The sequence below is a fragment of the Pseudopipra pipra genome, chromosome 2, assembly GCF_036250125.1.
Source record: "Pseudopipra pipra isolate bDixPip1 chromosome 2, bDixPip1.hap1, whole genome shotgun sequence".
NCBI lineage: Eukaryota > Metazoa > Chordata > Aves > Passeriformes > Pipridae > Pseudopipra > Pseudopipra pipra.
The window spans coordinates 79,456,671-79,474,838 of NC_087550.1; the positions used below are offsets into that span (position 1 = coordinate 79,456,671).

The following is an 18,168-nucleotide window of genomic DNA, read 5'->3' on the forward strand; positions in this document are numbered from 1 at the left end:
GATCGCTGCGCCTCTCTCCACACCACCCCTTCCCCTCGCCGCAGGGGAGGGGGGGGGAGAGAGCGGAGGGGTGACTCCCCCAAAAAATCAAGAAGCCACCGGCAGTGCGGGGCTGAAGGCGGCCCCTGGCGCGGCGCGGGGCTTTGCGGTGCGGTGCCAGGCGGGGGCCGCACGGCCGCGGGGCGCTCGGCGGCGGCGCGGCGGGGCGCGGGGCGGGCAGGGCGCGGGGCGGCCGCGCCGCCATTAGCCGGTGGCCGAGGACGCCCGGATGGACGGGGCGGCTCGGGCCAATGAGCGGGAGCCGGGAGAGCGGCCGGGCGGCGGGTGAAGGCGGCGTCGGGAGAGGAGCCGCCAGTGCGGGCGGGGATAAGGAGAGAGGCCGGGGGAGGGAGGGAAGAGAAAGAGGGGGGGGAGGGGGGCAATAAAAAGCCGCCGCCTCAGTAGCGCCCACCGAAATAAACAGAGGAGCGAGAGGCAGCGAGGGCGCGGGCGCGGGCGGAGCGGGGCTGCAACTCCACCGCCCCGGCCGCGCCGCTCCGGCTCCGGCACTCGCCGGCCCCTTCCCGCCCCCCGCCTCCCCTCCCCACCCCCACCGCCGCCCTTATTGTTTTTAATCCGCCTCCGGCACCCCCCTCCTCAGCCCCCTCCCCACGCCCCTCAGCCGAGGCGGTCGAGGGAGGCGCGGGGCACCCCCGGGGTCTCTTCGCTCCGTGGGAACCCGCGGCTGCAAGTTTTTCTCCGTGAGAGACACCGCTAATGCCCGGCGGAGGATAAAACGAGAAGCGGAGGCCCGGGAGCGGCGGGGGGCCCGAGGCGGCGGGAAGGGCTGCGGCCCACGCGGGGAGCGGCGCGGGGCCGGGCGGGCGGGGGTCGGCGGCTCTGACATCCCGGTGGCGGCGGAGGAAGGGGGGGGCGGCGGCGGCGTGTGCGCGGGTCTGTGTGTGTGAGTGTGTGTGTGCGTGCGTGTGTGCCGCAGGGAACGGCGAGGCGAGCCTTGCCCCCCCGCCCCGTCCCCAGCCCCGTCCCTCCCCTGCTCCCCCTCCCCTCCCCTGCCCGCCCCCGCCTCAGCTCCTTTAATACACTTTGGTTCTCCGCTCGCTTTTGGACTCTGCTCTGCCTGGCTCAGGATACGGCTCCGCCGGCGGCGACAGCGGCGGCATCGGGCCGGTGCGGGCGCGGGCGGCGGCGGAGGCGGGGGGACGCGGCGGCTGCCGGGGGGAAGCGGAGCGGCGGCGGCCCCGCGCCCGGCTGGGCGGGCGGCGGCAGCCCGGCGGCGGTAGCGGGGAGGCGGCAGCGGCGGCGGCGGCTGCGTCCCCGGAGCGGCGCGGACCATGCTGCTGGACGCCGGCCCGCAGTTCCCGGCCCTCGGCGTGGGCACCTTCGCCCGGCACCACCACTCGGCCGCGGCGGAGATGCAGGACCGGGAGCTGAGCCTGGCGGCGCAGAACAGCTTCGTGGACTCGGCAGCGGCGCACATGGGCGCCTTCAAGCTCAACGCCGGCGCCCACGACCTCTCCCCCGGGCAGAGCTCGGCGTTCACCTCGCAGGCGCCCGGTTATCCCGCCGCCGCCCTGGGGCCCCACGCCGCCCATGTCGGCTCCTACTCCGGGGCGCCCTTCAACTCCACACGGGACTTCTTGTTTCGCAGCCGGGGCTTCGGGGACTCGTCGCCGGCCGGCGGACAGCACGGCATCTTCGGCCCTGCGGCCGGCAGCCTGCACCACCCGCACACGGACGCTCAGAGCCACCTCCTCTTCCCGGGCATCCACGACCAGCACGGCCCCCACGCCTCCCAAAACGTCCTCAACGGACAGATGCGACTGGGCTTGCCGGGGGAGGTATTCGCCCGCTCGGATCAGTACCGCCAGGTTTCCAGCCCCAGGACTGACCCTTACTCGGCGGCTCAGCTGCACAACCAGTACGGCCCCATGAATATGAATATGGGCATGAACATGGCAGCCCACCACCACCACCACCCAGGTGCCTTTTTCCGATACATGCGGCAGCAGTGCATCAAGCAAGAGCTCATCTGTAAGTGGATCGACCCCGAGCAGCTGAACAACCCCAAAAAAAGTTGCAATAAAACTTTCAGCACCATGCACGAGTTGGTCACCCACGTCTCGGTTGAGCACGTTGGGGGACCCGAGCAGAGCAACCATGTCTGCTACTGGGAGGAGTGTCCCCGCGAAGGCAAGCCCTTCAAAGCGAAATACAAACTGGTCAATCATATCCGAGTGCACACGGGAGAGAAACCCTTCCCCTGCCCCTTCCCTGGCTGCGGAAAAGTTTTCGCCAGATCAGAAAATCTCAAAATTCACAAAAGGACGCACACAGGTAATTCGGGTTTCGTTCGGCAGATTTCCCCCCTCTGCCCGTGTATATATATGTATATATATGTATAAACCGATAGAGACTCAGACAGTGATGTAAAATGATGAGAGATAAAATAAGCTTCCAGTTTAATTTCCCACATATACACACTCTATCACACAGCTGCTTTTGTTTTGGTTTCCTCCCCACCAGAATACACTTCCCTCCATCACAGATTTCGAAAGGATATTTTACTGATTTGTTTTAATTTGCGGGGTGAGAGGTGTAGATTCGTGCCGAGTCTCAGCGGGATCTTTCCGCAGAAACGCGGAATACAGCGCGAACTAAATTCTGCCGTCCTGCTAAAATACGGGAAGACACCTATCTATCTTTTTATCTATCTATCTATCCATCCATCCATCCATCCATCCACATGAGACGCCTTATACATTTGCTATACGCAACGTATTTGCATACAATTCAGCGCTTGTAAGCACGGCTTTTATGTATGGATACCGAGAGAGAGAAACTATATAAATACGTGCAAAATCCGTCATTAGTCCCAAATCCCGTTGGAAGTGCCAAAAGTCCCTTTCTGGAAATGCTTTCCATTAAATTTAAATGCTGTGAGCAAGGCAATAAAATTTTCTCATTTAAAAAAAAATGTTTTTAAAGTCTTACTCGATGTGATTTAAGGTGTTTTTGCAACAGTTTATTAAATTATGTAATAAGGAACAGAGGATTTGAGGCTCGGAAACTTCCACCCCAATCAGGTGGAAGAGGGTCGAGGGAGCCCTGGCTTTCCCGATGGAAAATAGCCTGAGCCGAAGGGTAACAAAAATTAACGCATCCTCCCGCCTCATCTATTATTCATTTACTACTCCTGCCGGCTCAAACCGTGCCAGACTATTTCATAAAAGACAGCCAAATATTTTAGCGACTTGCACTCCAAATATTTACCCGGAGAAAGGCTAAAAATCTCGAGGCCTATTGTTTTCTCAAGTGCTAAGCCCGATGCGAGGTGCGAGACGAGCTTTAACAAGGTTTAAAATTTGAGAAATGTATTTGCATGAGATGCCCGCACTGAAGTCATTGTGTCTGAGCGGATGTCTTTAAGAAACAATTTGGGTGCTAATGGAATTTAATGTTAAATGCTTCCCCCCTCCAAAGGCGGGGGGATGTGGAGTTCTCACCTCCAAATTACTCTCCGGCATTTGGAGTCCTGGCAGCCGGGTGAGAGGAATCCCTATGAAAATTAGATGAAGTATTTTACAGACGTTTAGTTTTCCCAGCGGATGTGCATTTATCTCGAATATCCATACACGAAACAATATGCCCGGCCTTAAATCTGTCGGTAATGGTTTCCAGTTTAACAGGATAGCGGATTTGGTACCGAGGCGAAACGTCTCGATGCTGCTCGCTTTTTTTTTTTTTTTTTTTTTTTTAATCATCGCCTTTCTTCTTCAATCTCTTTCGGGGCTGACTGTGTGTGTCGACACTGGTCGAACTAAAATCGGGCAAGATGCCGGGACGGGGGTGCCCGGGGTGTTTTGATAGGAAAACCAGGTGGGGGACGGGGGTTGCCTCCCTGCAGGGCAAAGAGTGAGCAGCTCGGCCCTCCCGCGCTGCGGGTACCGGGACAGAACCGGCCTCTTGCTTTGGGAAACTGCTGGAAGAAGTGACTGGGTGAGGGGGGGGAAGTGGGAAGGAAAGTTGGTCCGAGGCTGCGCGGGGTTTGAGTGGGGGCGATCGCGCTCACCCCGCAGCTGCGCCACTCTCTTACAGGGGAGAAGCCCTTCCAGTGCGAGTTCGAAGGCTGCGACCGTCGCTTCGCCAACAGCAGCGACCGCAAGAAGCACATGCACGTCCACACCTCGGATAAGCCCTACCTGTGCAAGATGTGCGACAAGTCCTACACGCACCCCAGCTCCCTGCGGAAACATATGAAGGTACCCGGCCCCGCAGGAGGCGGCGGGAGGCGGGAGGGCGGCCGCGCCGCGCCGGGCGCCCCGACGGGGCGGCGGGCGGCGGGCGCGGGGCCCAGGGGCGGCGGCGGGCCGGGCCGGCGGCGGGGGGCGCGCCCGGGGGGCGGCCGCGGCCTCCCCATCCCTCCTCCACACGGCCGTGTTGCCTTTGCCCCCCAGGTGCACGAGTCGTCCCCGCAAGGTTCCGAATCCTCCCCGGCCGCCAGCTCCGGCTACGAGTCCTCCACCCCGCCGGGGCTGGTGTCCCCTAGCGCCGAGTCGCAGAACACCAGCAACCTCTCCCCGGCGGCGGCGGCGGCGGCAGCGGCGGCGGCCGTGTCCGCCGTGCACCGGGGCGGCGGCGGCGGCAGCGGCGGCGGCGGCGGCCACAGCGGCCTCTCCTCCAACTTCAATGAGTGGTACGTGTAGGGCCCCGCCGGACTGCTCTGCACGGCCCCGCAGCGCCCTCCCCGCCCCGGCGGCGGCGGGCAGGAGGGAGCGAGCGAGCCCACCGGAGACGCACCGGGAGGTGCCGCCGCACCCGCCAGCAGCGAAATGACGGCCGAACAGGATGGGGACGGGGGACCTTAATTTCCCCACACCCTCCCGCCTTCGCGTCTTTTTTTTTGTTGGATTTTTTTCTTTTTTTTTTTTCTTTTTGAGAACGTTTCGAACCAGCAAAAAATATTCTAAAAAGTACGTGCCGAAAAACATAAAAGAATGGGTAAATCTATAGAGGAACGGAAAGGGGAGAGAGAGAGAGAGAGGGGAAAAGACCAACCCCAAACGCCACCAACACATCACCCAATAAAAAGCTTCCCAAGCCGGTGGAAAGAAACTCTCCCTCCAGAGCCTTCAGACAAAAGATCAGAGACTCAAACTCCTCCGGCCCCTGCGCCTCCCCGCCCGGAGCAGCCAGCGCCCTCCCGCCCTACGAACTGTGTATATAGCGGCCCTCTCCTTCCTCCGGCGAGGTGGGGAACGAGATTTTCCTGGATTCTCGATGTATAGAAGTTCGTCCCGTTTGTAAACCGCGGATTGGTCCCTTTCTTCTTCCTTTTTTTTTTCCTTTTTTTTTTTTTTAAATCTTTTTTTTTTTCCCCATCTTCCTCCCTTCCTGAGAAAGTGAAGGACTTGTTTTCTTTTGTCCTGGTCTCCTTCCCCACCTCCCTCTTTTCTTCCTTTTTAGTTCACCCTTTTAAAAAAAGTAACATGGAAGAAAAAAATTGTTTCTTTTGTAATTGTGATATCTTGAATATTGTGTTCCTTTTTAAGAGGCAACTTGATTGTAAACTGTATTTCAACTATAGACTGGGGAAGAAATACCGTGCCAAAGTCTCCATTCTGTTACTTACAGACACTCACACAAACAACAACGCTTGTGAATGTATTTTTCTGTTAGCTGGGTTTATATGTGATGTTTTAGTGCTTTTGCAAGTTCAATTTGTTAGTTCCTGTTCGGAAGATTGTGAGGAAAAATAAACGTTGTGCCGTTAGCTTTTCTGTAATAACACCCTTCCTCCTGTAAATACCTGTTACCATATTTATCCATTTGTAATTAAATTATGGTATTAACTTGCTACAGAGGAAACAGTATTTATAAAGAATGTTTCTTAACTATAAATATGTACAATTGTGAGCATAAACTGTTTCAGATTTTTTATTTGAAGGTTTAAGTGGTTTCATCATTTCTTGTGATATGTTTTGAGAGTAATGCATACAGAAATATAATAAAACGTGTTGAAACTGCACGAGCTGTTTCCTTTTTATGCCAAGGGCTTTCTGAAACCTGCTGTAACTCATGTGATGGGCTGAGTGGCGACTGCAAAACAAATGCTTTTAAAACATCCGCGAGTTACTGGACCAGGAGGATATCTTCCAGCTGGGCTCCCCCGTACAGAAAAAAAAAAAAAACCCAAACAAAAAAACCAAACCAAAACAGCAGAAAAAAAGCTACAAAGCCACCCAACACTTTAGGAAGCCTCTGAGCTGAAAGAAATGGGTGAAGATGTGCATATTCCCCAAATAACTTGCAAGGCAGGATCTCCTTTAGTAAGAGTTACACGGCGAGATCACAGCTTCCTCCGCCTCCTGCCTTACTCGGGCTCACCCTTCTCTCTCCGGTGCGTGTCTGACTGGGAACTCATTACAGGGTGACAAAACGGGGCGTTTCGGTACGGAGGTGGAGGCGCAATGACTAGGAGCTGAGCTCGGCTGCTTTGAGCCGTAGATCGTGTCCTTCTGCGCCTCCCGTCTTTTTAGCAGCCTCCATTCAACCCTGGAGAGGAGAAAGTTGTGATGCCCGAGAGCTTACACTTCTCCTTCGAGGGTTTTTCCCCCCCCCTCTTTCTCCTTTTTTTTTTTTTTTTTTTTTTTTTTTTAAATTTTATTTTATTTTCATCCCAGGGAGCGGTTTGGGCTGTCAGATGTGTTCAGGGAGGGACTGAGAGCCGCCGAGAGATGACTTTCCCGGGCTGCTGACCCAGAGTTTCGCTCCACGCGGGCCGTCGGAGCCGCCCGTGTGGGGCCGGCGGACAGCAGGTCTCCGGGCACAGTTCGCCAAACCGGGACAGCCAAGGCGAGTGTGTCAGCAGCCAGGATGTAGTGGAAAAAAGTAAAAAAGTTCGGCCTTGTCAAGCCACCGAAATACGCCTTCCGAAGAGGCAGCGCTGCGAGTCGGGCTCCGAGCGCCCTGCGGTGGCTGCGCTGCCTTCAGCGACGGCTCGTGCAGTCGGGGGGAGCCCTCTGCTCCTCACACCCGGCGAGCCCATCGCTTACGCCCCTCAAGGCCACTCGTCGGTTTGGGTTTTTCGGGCTTTGTCCTGCGTATTCAAATATCAATACAGATGTCTCTAGTCGGTATGAGGTAGTTGGGGGGGGAGAGGAGGGTACACGGGGCCTTGATCACTTCTGGGGTGAAGTGGGGGTTACCCGCACCCAGGAGAAGGGGAGGAGGGAGGGAAAGACACTCTGCTCCGTCCCGTTGCTGACAAGGAAGTTTAGATGGGAAGCGGAGCCGAAGCTTCCTCAGCGGCTGTGCTCCTCCCAGCGCGGCCATCCCCGCGCACACGGCAGCTCTTCGGGTAATCAAACGACTATTAAAACCTAATTTATGTTCCGTAATAATATTACGTAAAAAAATATTTATTAAAATCATTGGCATATGCCGCCTGCCCCTTGGAGACATCTGTGGGAAATGCAGCTGCGAGGATCCCTCCTTGTCCTGCCGGCCTCCCCTCAGCCGAAAAACCAAACGGGGATCCCGCTTCATAGCCAGTCCCTGCCAGCCACCGTCTGCCCAAATTCCCTCCCGGGCCCGGGGGCGCACGGGTAGCCCTGCCCAAGGGTGACCAAACCCGCTCTGCTGTCTTCCGCCCCGGTGGGCTAGCTCCGGCTGGAGAGAAGCGCTCCGGATCTGGGCTCCCCTTCTCCCTTCCCTCGGAGCCGTTCTGGCTTAAGGAGAGCCCAGGGGTGATCCTCCCCCCGACCCCTGATAGCGAGGGTGCGCGGGGCAAGCAGCCTCCCTGGCCGAAGGGCAGGTCGTGTCTCTCGGGCAGGGATGCCTCTCCTCCGGCAGGCCCAGCGATGGGACCGTGGTGGCCGTGGCCGTGAGTAAGCTCCCCCCCTTCCCTGTCCTACCCGGGTTGGCCTTGAACTTGACCCTGGCCTTGGCGCATCCAGCACTCCGCCCGCCTCTCCCGGGGCCCTGACCCCGGCCCATCCCCGTCACTCTTAAGGGAGAGTGGTAATTCATCGGGTTCAGGGTTTGGGTTTTTTTTCCGGGGGGGGAAAGCATCAAGGTCTGCCTCGCAGCCTTGTGCGCGGGTGGCCTGGGCTCAGGGACCGCTGGCGTTTAAGTCCTCCTCTGTGCCCTTCCTCTCCCCTCTCCTTCCTCCACCTCGCTTCCCTCACCCCAACCCCCTTCCTCCCCACTCAGTTTGTCTCCCGCACTAAACCTGAGCTAGCCAAACCTCCCTGCCCTGGCCCTCTAGGCAACTTGGGCACCAAACTGGAGGGAGGCCGGGGGCTTCCCTGGCACTCCTCCATCCCCCCGTGCCCAGCCGCAGCGGGCGGGTGGCCCGGCTGGTATCCCGTACGCCCCGACGGCTCTGCCCCGACGGCTCTCGTGTCGTCTCGGCCTCACGGCCCCCGCCGCCGGTGGGGAGCGGGGTGCACGGCGTTGCCCCTCTGTCAGCACCCCGTGCCCGGCTGTGACAGCCCCAGTTGGCCGGCTCTCCCGCGGCGGCGTGATTCTTCTTTTATACCGTGAAAAGCAGCGCGGAGCAGTGGCTTTAATTTTTATTGTTATTGTTAGTATTACTATTAATAATAAAATTCTCTCCTAAGTCTTCCTGGAGACACTCTGAAAAGGCGGATTGATTTCCCTGGGAATTGTTCGTTCCTCATGCGCTCCTCTTCAAGCCAGAAAAATTCAGGCTCCGTCCATAAAACAGGTTGTGCTTTCCCCCCTCAGCCTCAATTGGAAGGCAGCTCAGGGCTCTGCCTTCACCTGCCCCCGCTGCCGATACCGAATAAAATCCTCTGCTTCACCTGGTTTGGCTGCTCTAGTGGCTTTGTGTTGCAGCTGGTGATGCCAAAAAAAAACCTCAACCAAACCCAAAGGCAAACCAACCGCCCAACAGAGATGACAACAGCCCAAACCGAAATAGAATAAAATGCAGGAACTCACGCCCGAACCCGAGCGCGAAACGGCTGCCGAGCCTGGCGGTGCCGCTGACGCTGCCGGTCCTGGCGGGGCTCCGCACCGGGCTAGGAGCTGCCCCTGCCCGGCCAAACCCCGACCGCGGGTGCCCGGGGGCAGTAGCCCGGGCTGCACCCCCTTCGTTTGGCTGTGGGTAGTGCCCCCCAAACCCGTATCAGCCTTTTAAGTTTCCTCTTTGTTTTCAGAAACTCGTACGCATTTCCTGCCCTCTATGAAGACATAGCAGGCTTCCCCAAACATCTCCCCAGCCGCACGTGCACGCTAGACGTGCTCCCAGCATAACGACGTGTGTATATTTTTTATTTTTCATCTCATTATTATTTCATCTTTTCACGGTTGTATTTTTGGTTTTGGTTGGTGTTGTTTGATCTCGTGAGTCGCTTTTTTTCCCCCATCTCTTTTCTTTTTTTTCCCCTCTCCTTTTTTTCCTCTTTTTTTTTCTTTCTTTTCTTTTTTTTAATTTTTTAAATTTTTTTTTCCCTTTGCCCCCGAGCCAGACGGATAGGGAAGGAGCTGCATATTACCAGTAGAGCAAGCAAGAACTATTGTCCCACTCTGCAGGGCACGGTACCCCCCTCTGTCCTAAAGTGCAAGTCTTTCCCAGTGCATTGGGTTTTCTCTTTTTTTATTATTTCCTTTATTTTCTTTTTCTTTTTTTTTTTAATTTTCTGGAGGGTTTCTCTGCCTTTATTACTTGTAAGGAAAAGAAAAGAAAAAAGAAAAAAGAAAAAAGAAAAGAAAAGAAAAGAAAAGAAAAGAAAAGAAAAGAAAAGAAAAGAAAAGAAAAGAAAAGAAAAGAAAAGAAAAGAAAAGAAAAGAAAAGAAAAGAAAAGAAAAGAAAAGAAAAGAGAAAAAAAAGAGAAGAAGAGAGGACCTTCACCAGAGTTTTCATTCCTTTAATAATACTTCAAAGAGGCTGCCTAACTGCTGTCCCGAGAAGAGGATGCGCGGCACCAAACGGACCGCCGATCCAACTTCCTCGCAGGTCAGGAAACACGAGCAGGTTCTCCCGAGTCTCTCGCCCGTTATCCCAAGCGCTTTTCAATGACGAGCACAGGGGGAACTGGCAGGGACGAGCGGCGGGACCCGTAGCTGAGTGAGAACTCCTCCAGCGGCCCCCACGCCGCACCACGGCCCCACGCGCGGGATCAGCTGTTGTGTCCCGAAGGGGGAAGGACGCTCTTTTGGTGTTAAAAAGGAAATAATCGGCAACCGAAGCGGGGGAGGGGGGTGGGAAGTAACTCAAGCGCCAGTAAATGATTGCGTGGGTGTTTTATACTCGCGGCATCTCTCCTCGGAGAGAGCTGGGGGCGGCCGTAGGGCCCGCGGGGAGCACCCGGCCCGAGGCGGGCAGGGTTGGTGGCCGCGGGTGGGGGACCCCTCGACACCTCTCGACGGGGGTCCTTCGGGCGCGAGTGACTTGGGGCCCCGCACCGTTCCCCGGCCGCCGCAGGTCCGTGGGTGGCCACGGCCGGGGCGTCCCAGGGGCAGGGGGGCCGGCCCGAAGGGGCGGCGGAGCTCGGCTCGAGCTGCTGCCTGGCAGCGCTCCTGGCCGCAGAGCCCCCGCAGGAGACTGGGTCTATGCGCGCGTTCGGGCTGGATCTCGGTGAACAGCAGTTTGCGGCCGGGAAAAAAAAAAAAAAAAAAAAAAAAAAAAAAAAAAAAAAAAAAAAGGAGCAATTTTCCTTCCAACTTTTTTTTTTTCCTTCTTCTTCCTAGACTACTAATTCCTCTGTGTGGGCAAACACCCCTTCTCCTTTGATATCTAGTCACAGCGCCTATATTAAATACCAGTTTTAATGAGAGCCGTAGCTGTGGCTGAATTAGGTGATGATAGTTATGAAGACTATCTGACCTGTTTTGATGAAGACGATCTGACCTGTAGGGAGAGAGGGAAAGGTCAGCCACATGCAGTGGCCAGATTTCTGCTTGTTCCCGGCACATGCTGCTACAATATTGATCCGCGGAGAAAGATAAACATAAAAGCTAGATCCTATGTGCTGAATACTAATGAACGTGGCTTCCAGATTTTAATTGTTGCTGACTTCTTATTTCCACTGCGAACGTTTGCCGACCTCTATAGGGCATTTTTCCCAGGTTTATTTTATTTTATTTTATTTTGTCTTATTTTGCTTATTTTTTCACCCAAATCACTCAATGTCTCTCCCGTTGGAAATCTTCCTAACAAGTTACTTTCCCCATCAGACAAGGCGCAACCACCCGAAAGTCACGGCCAGCATCTCCTTTTCAGCGAAGGCAACCGCTGCTGGAAACGGAGAAAGCTCTTCTGAAAGGCAACATCTCGACCTGGGAAGCACCTTTCGGATTCCTGCTTCGTTACTCGCTCCATTCTTTCGCAGCTAGAGATGACACCGAAGTTGGGGGTTATTTTTTCGCTCTCCTCCCGGACCGGACTGCTGCAAACCAAGCAGTTAGGCTGGAAGAGAGATCTGCGTTCAAAGCCTCCCCAGTTTCTCAGTTGTTGCCAGACTAGATACACCTCCGTGAGGCAAAGAGAGATGGACACATGCCGTGTCTCGGCGTGTATCGGGGAGAGAGGCATGTCAGAGGCGCTTTGCCCTCGACTGCTCGACTATGCGGGCAAAGGAGGCTCTTTTCGGAGGGTTTTCGCTGCGGTACTGAATGATTACGAAACACTCACTCTCGGATTTTTTTCTTCTCTTTTAGATGGTCAAAATTAACTGTAAATCGGGTAAAGCAGTCAATGAAACGGTTATCCCCAAACAAGTTTCTGCTGCTTCGCGAGCGACCTAGGGTATACACCATCGGCTATACAGGGGCAATTAACTGTATCAGACATTTAAGAAAATGTGGGAAATATTAAACTCCTAATTCCCATCATTGCAAATAATTTTCATGAAGGGAACTTCTGAAAGATTTTTTTTCCTCTCTTACACTTTCCAGTCTATTTTTTAACCCCTGAATGATTTACTACGTAAGTAATTTTAGAGGATACAGTTTACAGCTTGAGTTATTAGACTGAACACCTCTGGCTGACACCACAACACCTTTTTTTTCTGCCTGCAGCTGTGAGTCACAACCCCATTTTCATACCAAACTGCTGCGCATTCCTTTACAATATAGACTTCCTTCTTGAAAAGATCAAACACGTTGCAGCCAACGTGCTTATTTTAAAATACAGGAAAATTAAAACTAAACATGGACTTAAAAGAAGAAAACCCAAATGCATCCTTTCTTTCTCTGTTGTCTCTCCTATTAAAATAAATTAAAATAAAATTAGGAGGGAACGACGTAGACTGCTCCAACAAAATAATACAGTGACAGAGCCAAAACAGTTGATTTCGACTGGAACAGAAACGGATCCTTCTGTTTGCTGTTATTTATTTATGTATTATTGTGGCTATGGTTTTAATTATATGTGGGAATGTCAGGCCAAGATGCTGTAACCATAGCCTCCCTTTAACACACTTTTCCTATTTGTTTAGTGCCAGAGCTACAAGGCAAGAACAGGCACCAAAAGCAAAATTGTTTCAATATTCTGTTTAAGAGCTTACAACAGGGAATCCCAGAAGTACAGGAAAACCTGTAGGCCTGCTCCGTGGAGGTGCATGGCAGTACCAGGCCGATTTTGTGCTCCTCGGCAGGTTTCGACGTGCAGGAAGGGAGCGGAGGGGGAGAAATTGAGGGAGGTAGAGATGCCCGGAGTAATTTTTACCCAGTAAAGGGGTATCTTGAAAGCCTCCTTGCTGTTCGGTGACACAGATTTTGGGATGCTTCTTAGTTTTGAGTAGGGTAAAGGTAGACTTAATCTCTACTCCTCCCGGTAACCTACTGACTACTCCTCCCCTGGGGCTTGAGATAGGGGCTTTGCTGTAAGTCCTTCTCCTTCCATCCCCTGTTTTTTTGGTTGTTGTTTTTTTTTCCCCCGGTGGAGTTCGTATTGCCCGCTCCTTCACCAGTCTTTCCCCACGTCATCGGAGTGATTGGTCAGGCGGGGGAAGCAGGATGTACCTGCCCGCATTTATTTATCTTGGGTACTCGTTTCGAATAAAAGATTACTTTAGAGAACAAAGAAAAAAAAGTAAAGGAAAGAAAAAGCAAAGCGAAGGATCATTCGCTTTAGGAAATAGATCAAATAACTCCTCCTCTCGTTCCTCCAACTTATCCCCCATCCAAGCGGCTCCGAAGACCTCAGCGAAGCAAGCAGCAAGCCTGCACCGTCCTCCAGACTGTGTTTGAGCAGTGAGGGTAAGCAGGCCCAGCGCTTGCCAAGCGGGGCCACGGCACGTCCCCCGTGACTCCAGGCTCACCCCCAGCTCGAGGGCTCTCTGATCGCTCGCCGTCGCGGCCCGACGTGCTCCCAACAGCAAAGGGGAGCGGCAGGGGCTTTCCCCGCTGCAGAACCCTCCCGTGCCGCAGGTACCGCCGCTGCCGTACCAGGGCCCTCGCCATCCGCACTGTCCGCACCTGCCCGAGCGCTGCCCGCCCTGCGTTACCGCTGCCCGCCCGTCGCCGCGGCCGCTTTCCGCTCTCTGCCTGCGCGCTCGCTGCGCGCACCGCGGGGACCACAGTGCCGGGACGGGCAGCAGCGGGGCGCAGGGGCTTCCTCGTCTTGGCCATACTACACCCGCTAAGACTCAGGGCTGTGGCCATCAACCTTCCTCCCTATCACCCCCACCCGCCCTCCCCCTCTCCCCTCCCCGAAAAAAGGAGGAGGCGAGTTTCTCGTTTTCAGATCTTTATTAAATAAACTCCTGGGACTTTGTAAAGACAGCGCAGACATCCACGGAGGACCCGTTCCGCCCGTGGAGGCTACCGGACCCGCACGAAGGCGTTTTGCTAACGTGAATTCCCCAGCGGGGTGTCCCGCAGAGCCCCGCGGGAAGCTGCGGAGCGTCCCTTCGCCCGCGCCTCCCAGCCTAGAGGGGAACGTCGCTGCGATCCTCGACGGCACGTGCGCCGTAGTTGCCCGGGGCAGCGGCCTCACACACCCCTGCCCCTCGTGAGCCCCTTCCCTGCTCTCTCGTCAAGGGTCGGCCTCTGCACCCCCTCCTCGCTTTCTGCACAGCAGCCGCGCGGGTGCCTCGATAAAGTTGGGGTGTCTGCAGCAGGTGGGCTGTCGGTCCCGGAGAGGGGTCCAGATCCTGTCCCCCGTGTCTTTCCTTTAATGGATTGATAACAAACTGGCGCGATACCCCCACGTCTCTCCCTGTCAAGATGCTTCGTGCCTACAGGTCTGGCAGGGGTGCACTTAGAGACTGCCTGCTCCTGTCGGAGAGTCTGATGCTCAGCGGCAAACACACTCCGTCTGCCTCCCGAGAAGTAAAAACCTAACCCTTCTCGGCAGGGTTTTAACAAAAAGGGTTAGCTGCGTTTAATTAAAAGCATCGACGGTTCACCGAGGCCAGGGGAACTCGCGTTCAGGCGGTGCTCTCGCGGCTGAGAGGGATTTGACTGGCAAGTCCTTTGGGCTGCTCCCCCTCGCCTCAGGGTTCTCTGTTTTCGCGGCATTAGGGGGAATGACTAGTAAAAAGCAGAGACGATTCTTGACGCAAAACCCCGATGAACGCAATTTTGCAACGCGACGAGATTTTTTTTTTTCCGGTTTGTCTTACCCGGGGAAACACTGAAAGCGGCTCCCTTCGGCCAGCGCACCTGGCACTTCCAGGCTTCGATCACTGACCCTGGCGACACACAGACCCGCAGACGCGGGAACAGTCTCCGCAGAGCGCCCAGGCTCCACGGCGAGGGGCTCGGAACCTCCCCCGGCACGGCTGCCGCTTCTGCCGTGGCAAGGACAGCGGGATGCGTTCTCCCTACCCGGGCAGTGCAACCTGCTGCCCTGAATTTCGCTGCCGGGCGAAATGCTGGAGTCCCACCAGCGGGGTCACAGAGTGATGGGTTCCTGAGTCCGCTTCGGTGCACCGAGAGAGTTTCGAGTCGCTTTTCCCCGTGCCCGTCAACTTAGCATTTCAGCAAACGCCCACCCGTGGTGATCTTTAAACGAGTCCGCCGCGCCAGGGACATAAGGTGTTCTCGGGCTTTTGGGAAGGCTGTCCCCGCCGCCGGGGATACTCCAGCAACGAGGGGCGAAGTCCCCGTGGAATGCCCCAGCGCCAGTTCTCGGGAGGGACACGGGGGACACAGGCACACGCTGTGCCATCACTTTGTGAAATTTGCCTGCCGGGCTCCGGAGCCTCGGAGTAACCTCCCACAGTTAATCCCGGCCGCTCGCCACCCCCGTCCAGCTCTTGCAGCCGGAGGGACATGGAGGAACAGGGCTGCGGCTCCCTCCCGGTCCCTAGTATCCCCTAGAGCCCGCTCCGCAGTGCCCCCGGTGCTGGGAGCTCCTTGGGGCGCCTATGTGTCGCCGCACCGCCGGGCGGGATCCTGTACGCGCCGTCGGAAGAAGCAGCGGCCAAGAAACCTTAGGGAGGTTCGGGGAGGGTGCTCTGCGGTGTCGAAGCGGTGTGCCCCGCCTCGGGGAACTGTGTGGGGGGCGGTGTTTGCAAACAGCACGCCAAGAAGCGGCGCGGATGGGGCAGCAGTGGGAGTTGTCAAGGCTCAGCCTCACTCCCAGGCACCGCCAATTTTGAGAGGCCGTGCCAGTGGCTGGAGACCGGGACCACGGAAACTAAACCTCGATACCTCGACGTCTGTGAAACAGCGGGAGAAGGGAAGAAGACACCTTTGTTAAACTATATATTTTTTTTTTGTGGGATAGATAACATTCACGAGCTCTTTCACATTAATGCCCTTTATCTTTGGTTTCCACGGCTTACATTTTCAAGGTTTTCTAATGGCACCCACGCGGGACCAACCCACAGCTTGAGGGCTCCTCTGCTGCCAGCTCAGCAGAGGCTATGGCAGCCCAGCCTGCTGGCTTGCTGGCCCTGCCTGCCCTCAAGCACCCACATCTGCTGAAGACACGAATAAGACTGAAAAAAGATGCTCCACTGCACAAAAGGTAATGTAACTATAACGATAATCTGGTATTGGAACAGTTACATGGGAAAAATCCTATGTTTTCTTTGTCTATACAGTGGCAACAGGAATAACAAGCAGCAGGGACAGGTGGAGGTGCAAAAAACAGCTTCAGGGTCAGATTCTTGTTTCCCAAGCAAAACCAACCAACCACCACCAGCAGCCAAAAGAAAACTCATATGTTTTATTTGCCTTCCACGGACTTGTATATTTAGCACATCTTTTATTGTCCCACTGTGCTTCCAGAAAGTTGCTATACCTTAGCCTGAAATCACAGGCTACGGCATGAGCTTTTGGCAACCTCCCTTCTGCTACAGCTGTGAAAGGAGATTTAGCCTCCAGCAGCATTCATTCATCCCACCACTCATGCCAGATATTAAGTGACTAAATTAGCTGTTGGGGTGGTTCCTCATGCAACCAAAATGATCAACTCCCATGTGCAGCACACTAGAGATATCACCACCTAAGCCAGAGCAACACTGACATACAAAAAAACTCCCAACCAATTATAATAAGCAGTGATTACGTCATATATGGCTCACACCAGTTTTGCTATTACCAAAGAATGGCAAATTTAGGGGCTTGAGCCCTTGAAATGAACAGGTACATTAATCTTTCATCTTAATTTCTGCAGGAAATGAAGCAATAGAAATCATGTAGGGATTTTTGTCTATAAAATATGTTCCTTTAATACTCTCAGATAATAATCCTTAAATGCATTACTTCTTGCCTTCATGGGGTTTAAGTGGATTTTAAATAATTCCTAGACCTCGCGCAGTCCTTTCATGGATAAATACCTTTTATCCTCTGTACCTGCATGTATTTTGCTAAGCAAGTCTCATGGTGGGGTGTATTAGAAATATCCAGATGGGCAATGCCAACTTCTGTGGTACTATCAGGAGTTGCTGAAGAGATAATTGAGGTGTCAAGAGGCTGCACTGGGGACTGAGTAGCAAGAACTGATGAACTTATAGAGCAAACAGGCCATTTTAATTCAATATTCCAGAAAGGGAAAGACAAATAGAGACACCCCAGCAGAACTCTTTTCAAAGAATGTTTTCTATAAAATCTCAATGGTGTTATGGGCATATCCCATTTGCTTGAGAATATTTACTTTTCTGTTGGTTATTTGAGAGTCTTTGATGTTTACTCAGCTGACCCATCCTGATTTCTTGCCCTTTGCTTCCCGTAGGCACCTTTTGTCACTGCATGCCTACATGCTTTATATTCAGTCTCCATATGGATCAGAGTTGTCTCTTGGGCAAGCCAGACAAAATGAAACCTCCAGGTTTATTTCAGCTGATTTGAACTGCTGCCAAGGCAAGGACCACACTCTGTCTCAGGGACTGAGTTTTAAAAACCAAGTAAAGAACAGAATACTCAATTTCTACTTATTTCCAAAAGGTATTTCTACATCTTCTTAAGGTTGAATTTTACGAAGACTCGTCCCATCAAATTCTAGCCCCAAGCTGTGGTTTGGTTTAACACATCTGTAAGGCAGTTTTCCTTCTATTAAAAAAATGGTTTTAAATCTAGCATAATTGAATGTTTGATTGTGATCATTGTGAAAGGGACCTGGAGCTTAGCAGAGAAGCAGGCAATTAACATTTTTTTTTCTTTTTAGAATATATCTTAGTGAAATGGAAATATATAAAACAAGGACATTGGTACTCTTTTAGAAATCTATATAAAGTACTGAATTTTATAAGGCTAATTCAGCTCTATGCAAAATTATTCTTTGAGACATATCCTAATTTCTAGTATGCTCAAGAGAACTGAATTTTAGGCTTTTGTGTCTATAGAATTAACAGATTAGTAAACAAAAAAATCTTCAACCAGTTTCTCCAAGCAGATGCGCAAACCACCCTGCGTACCCCGAGAAGTGGTCTTACTGGCTAGGTTTGTGGGCAGCCTTTAGTGAAGAAGCCAGGTACCAGCAGGGGCTGAAGAGCAAAGGTCTTTCTCTCCCCAGGAGATGTTTTCATCAGGTCAGGATTAAGGAACATAGCAGGGCAAGTTGGAGTATCTTGCAGGACTGTCAATCCAACATCTTCCAAGAACAGTAGATTCACACCCACAAAACTATAAATAAGGAAAATGTGTGCTAACTGTAGCATATGAGCAGAAAACCTATTATGAGCCTCTAGAAAAAAAAATCATCTGTCTGTTTGGGAAAAATAAAAAGCATATGCTTGAAGCTGTTGT

The 18,168-nt window shown here is 53.7% G+C and overlaps 1 protein-coding gene and 1 long non-coding RNA gene across 2 annotated transcripts; both read left to right on the forward strand.

Moving 5' to 3' along the window:
- The first annotated feature begins 483 nt into the window (after positions 1-483).
- On the forward strand, positions 484-6,025 carry ZIC2 (Zic family member 2). The gene is made up of 3 exons (XM_064646081.1): positions 484-2,334; positions 4,096-4,259; positions 4,455-6,025. The coding sequence occupies exons 1-3, from the start codon at positions 1,332-1,334 to the stop codon at positions 4,701-4,703; spliced, it is 1,416 nt and encodes a 471-aa protein (XP_064502151.1). The 5' UTR covers positions 484-1,331; the 3' UTR covers positions 4,704-6,025.
- Positions 6,026-9,735: 3,710 nt separating this feature from the next.
- Positions 9,736-13,060, forward strand: LOC135409918 (uncharacterized). Its single transcript, XR_010428423.1, has 2 exons — positions 9,736-9,982; positions 11,203-13,060. It is a non-coding gene; the product is annotated as an uncharacterized LOC135409918 (long non-coding RNA).
- The last annotated feature ends 5,108 nt before the right edge of the window (positions 13,061-18,168 follow it).

Coding starts and splice junctions, on each gene's coding strand:
- ZIC2 (XM_064646081.1), top strand. CDS start 1,332: ATGCTGCTGGACGCCGGCCCGCAGTTCCCGGCCCTCGGCGTGGGCACC. Junction 2,335..4,095: donor TCACAAAAGGACGCACACAG/GTAATTCGGGTT, acceptor ACTCTCTTACAG/GGGAGAAGCCCTTCCAGTGC. Junction 4,260..4,454: donor CCCTGCGGAAACATATGAAG/GTACCCGGCCCC, acceptor TTTGCCCCCCAG/GTGCACGAGTCGTCCCCGCA.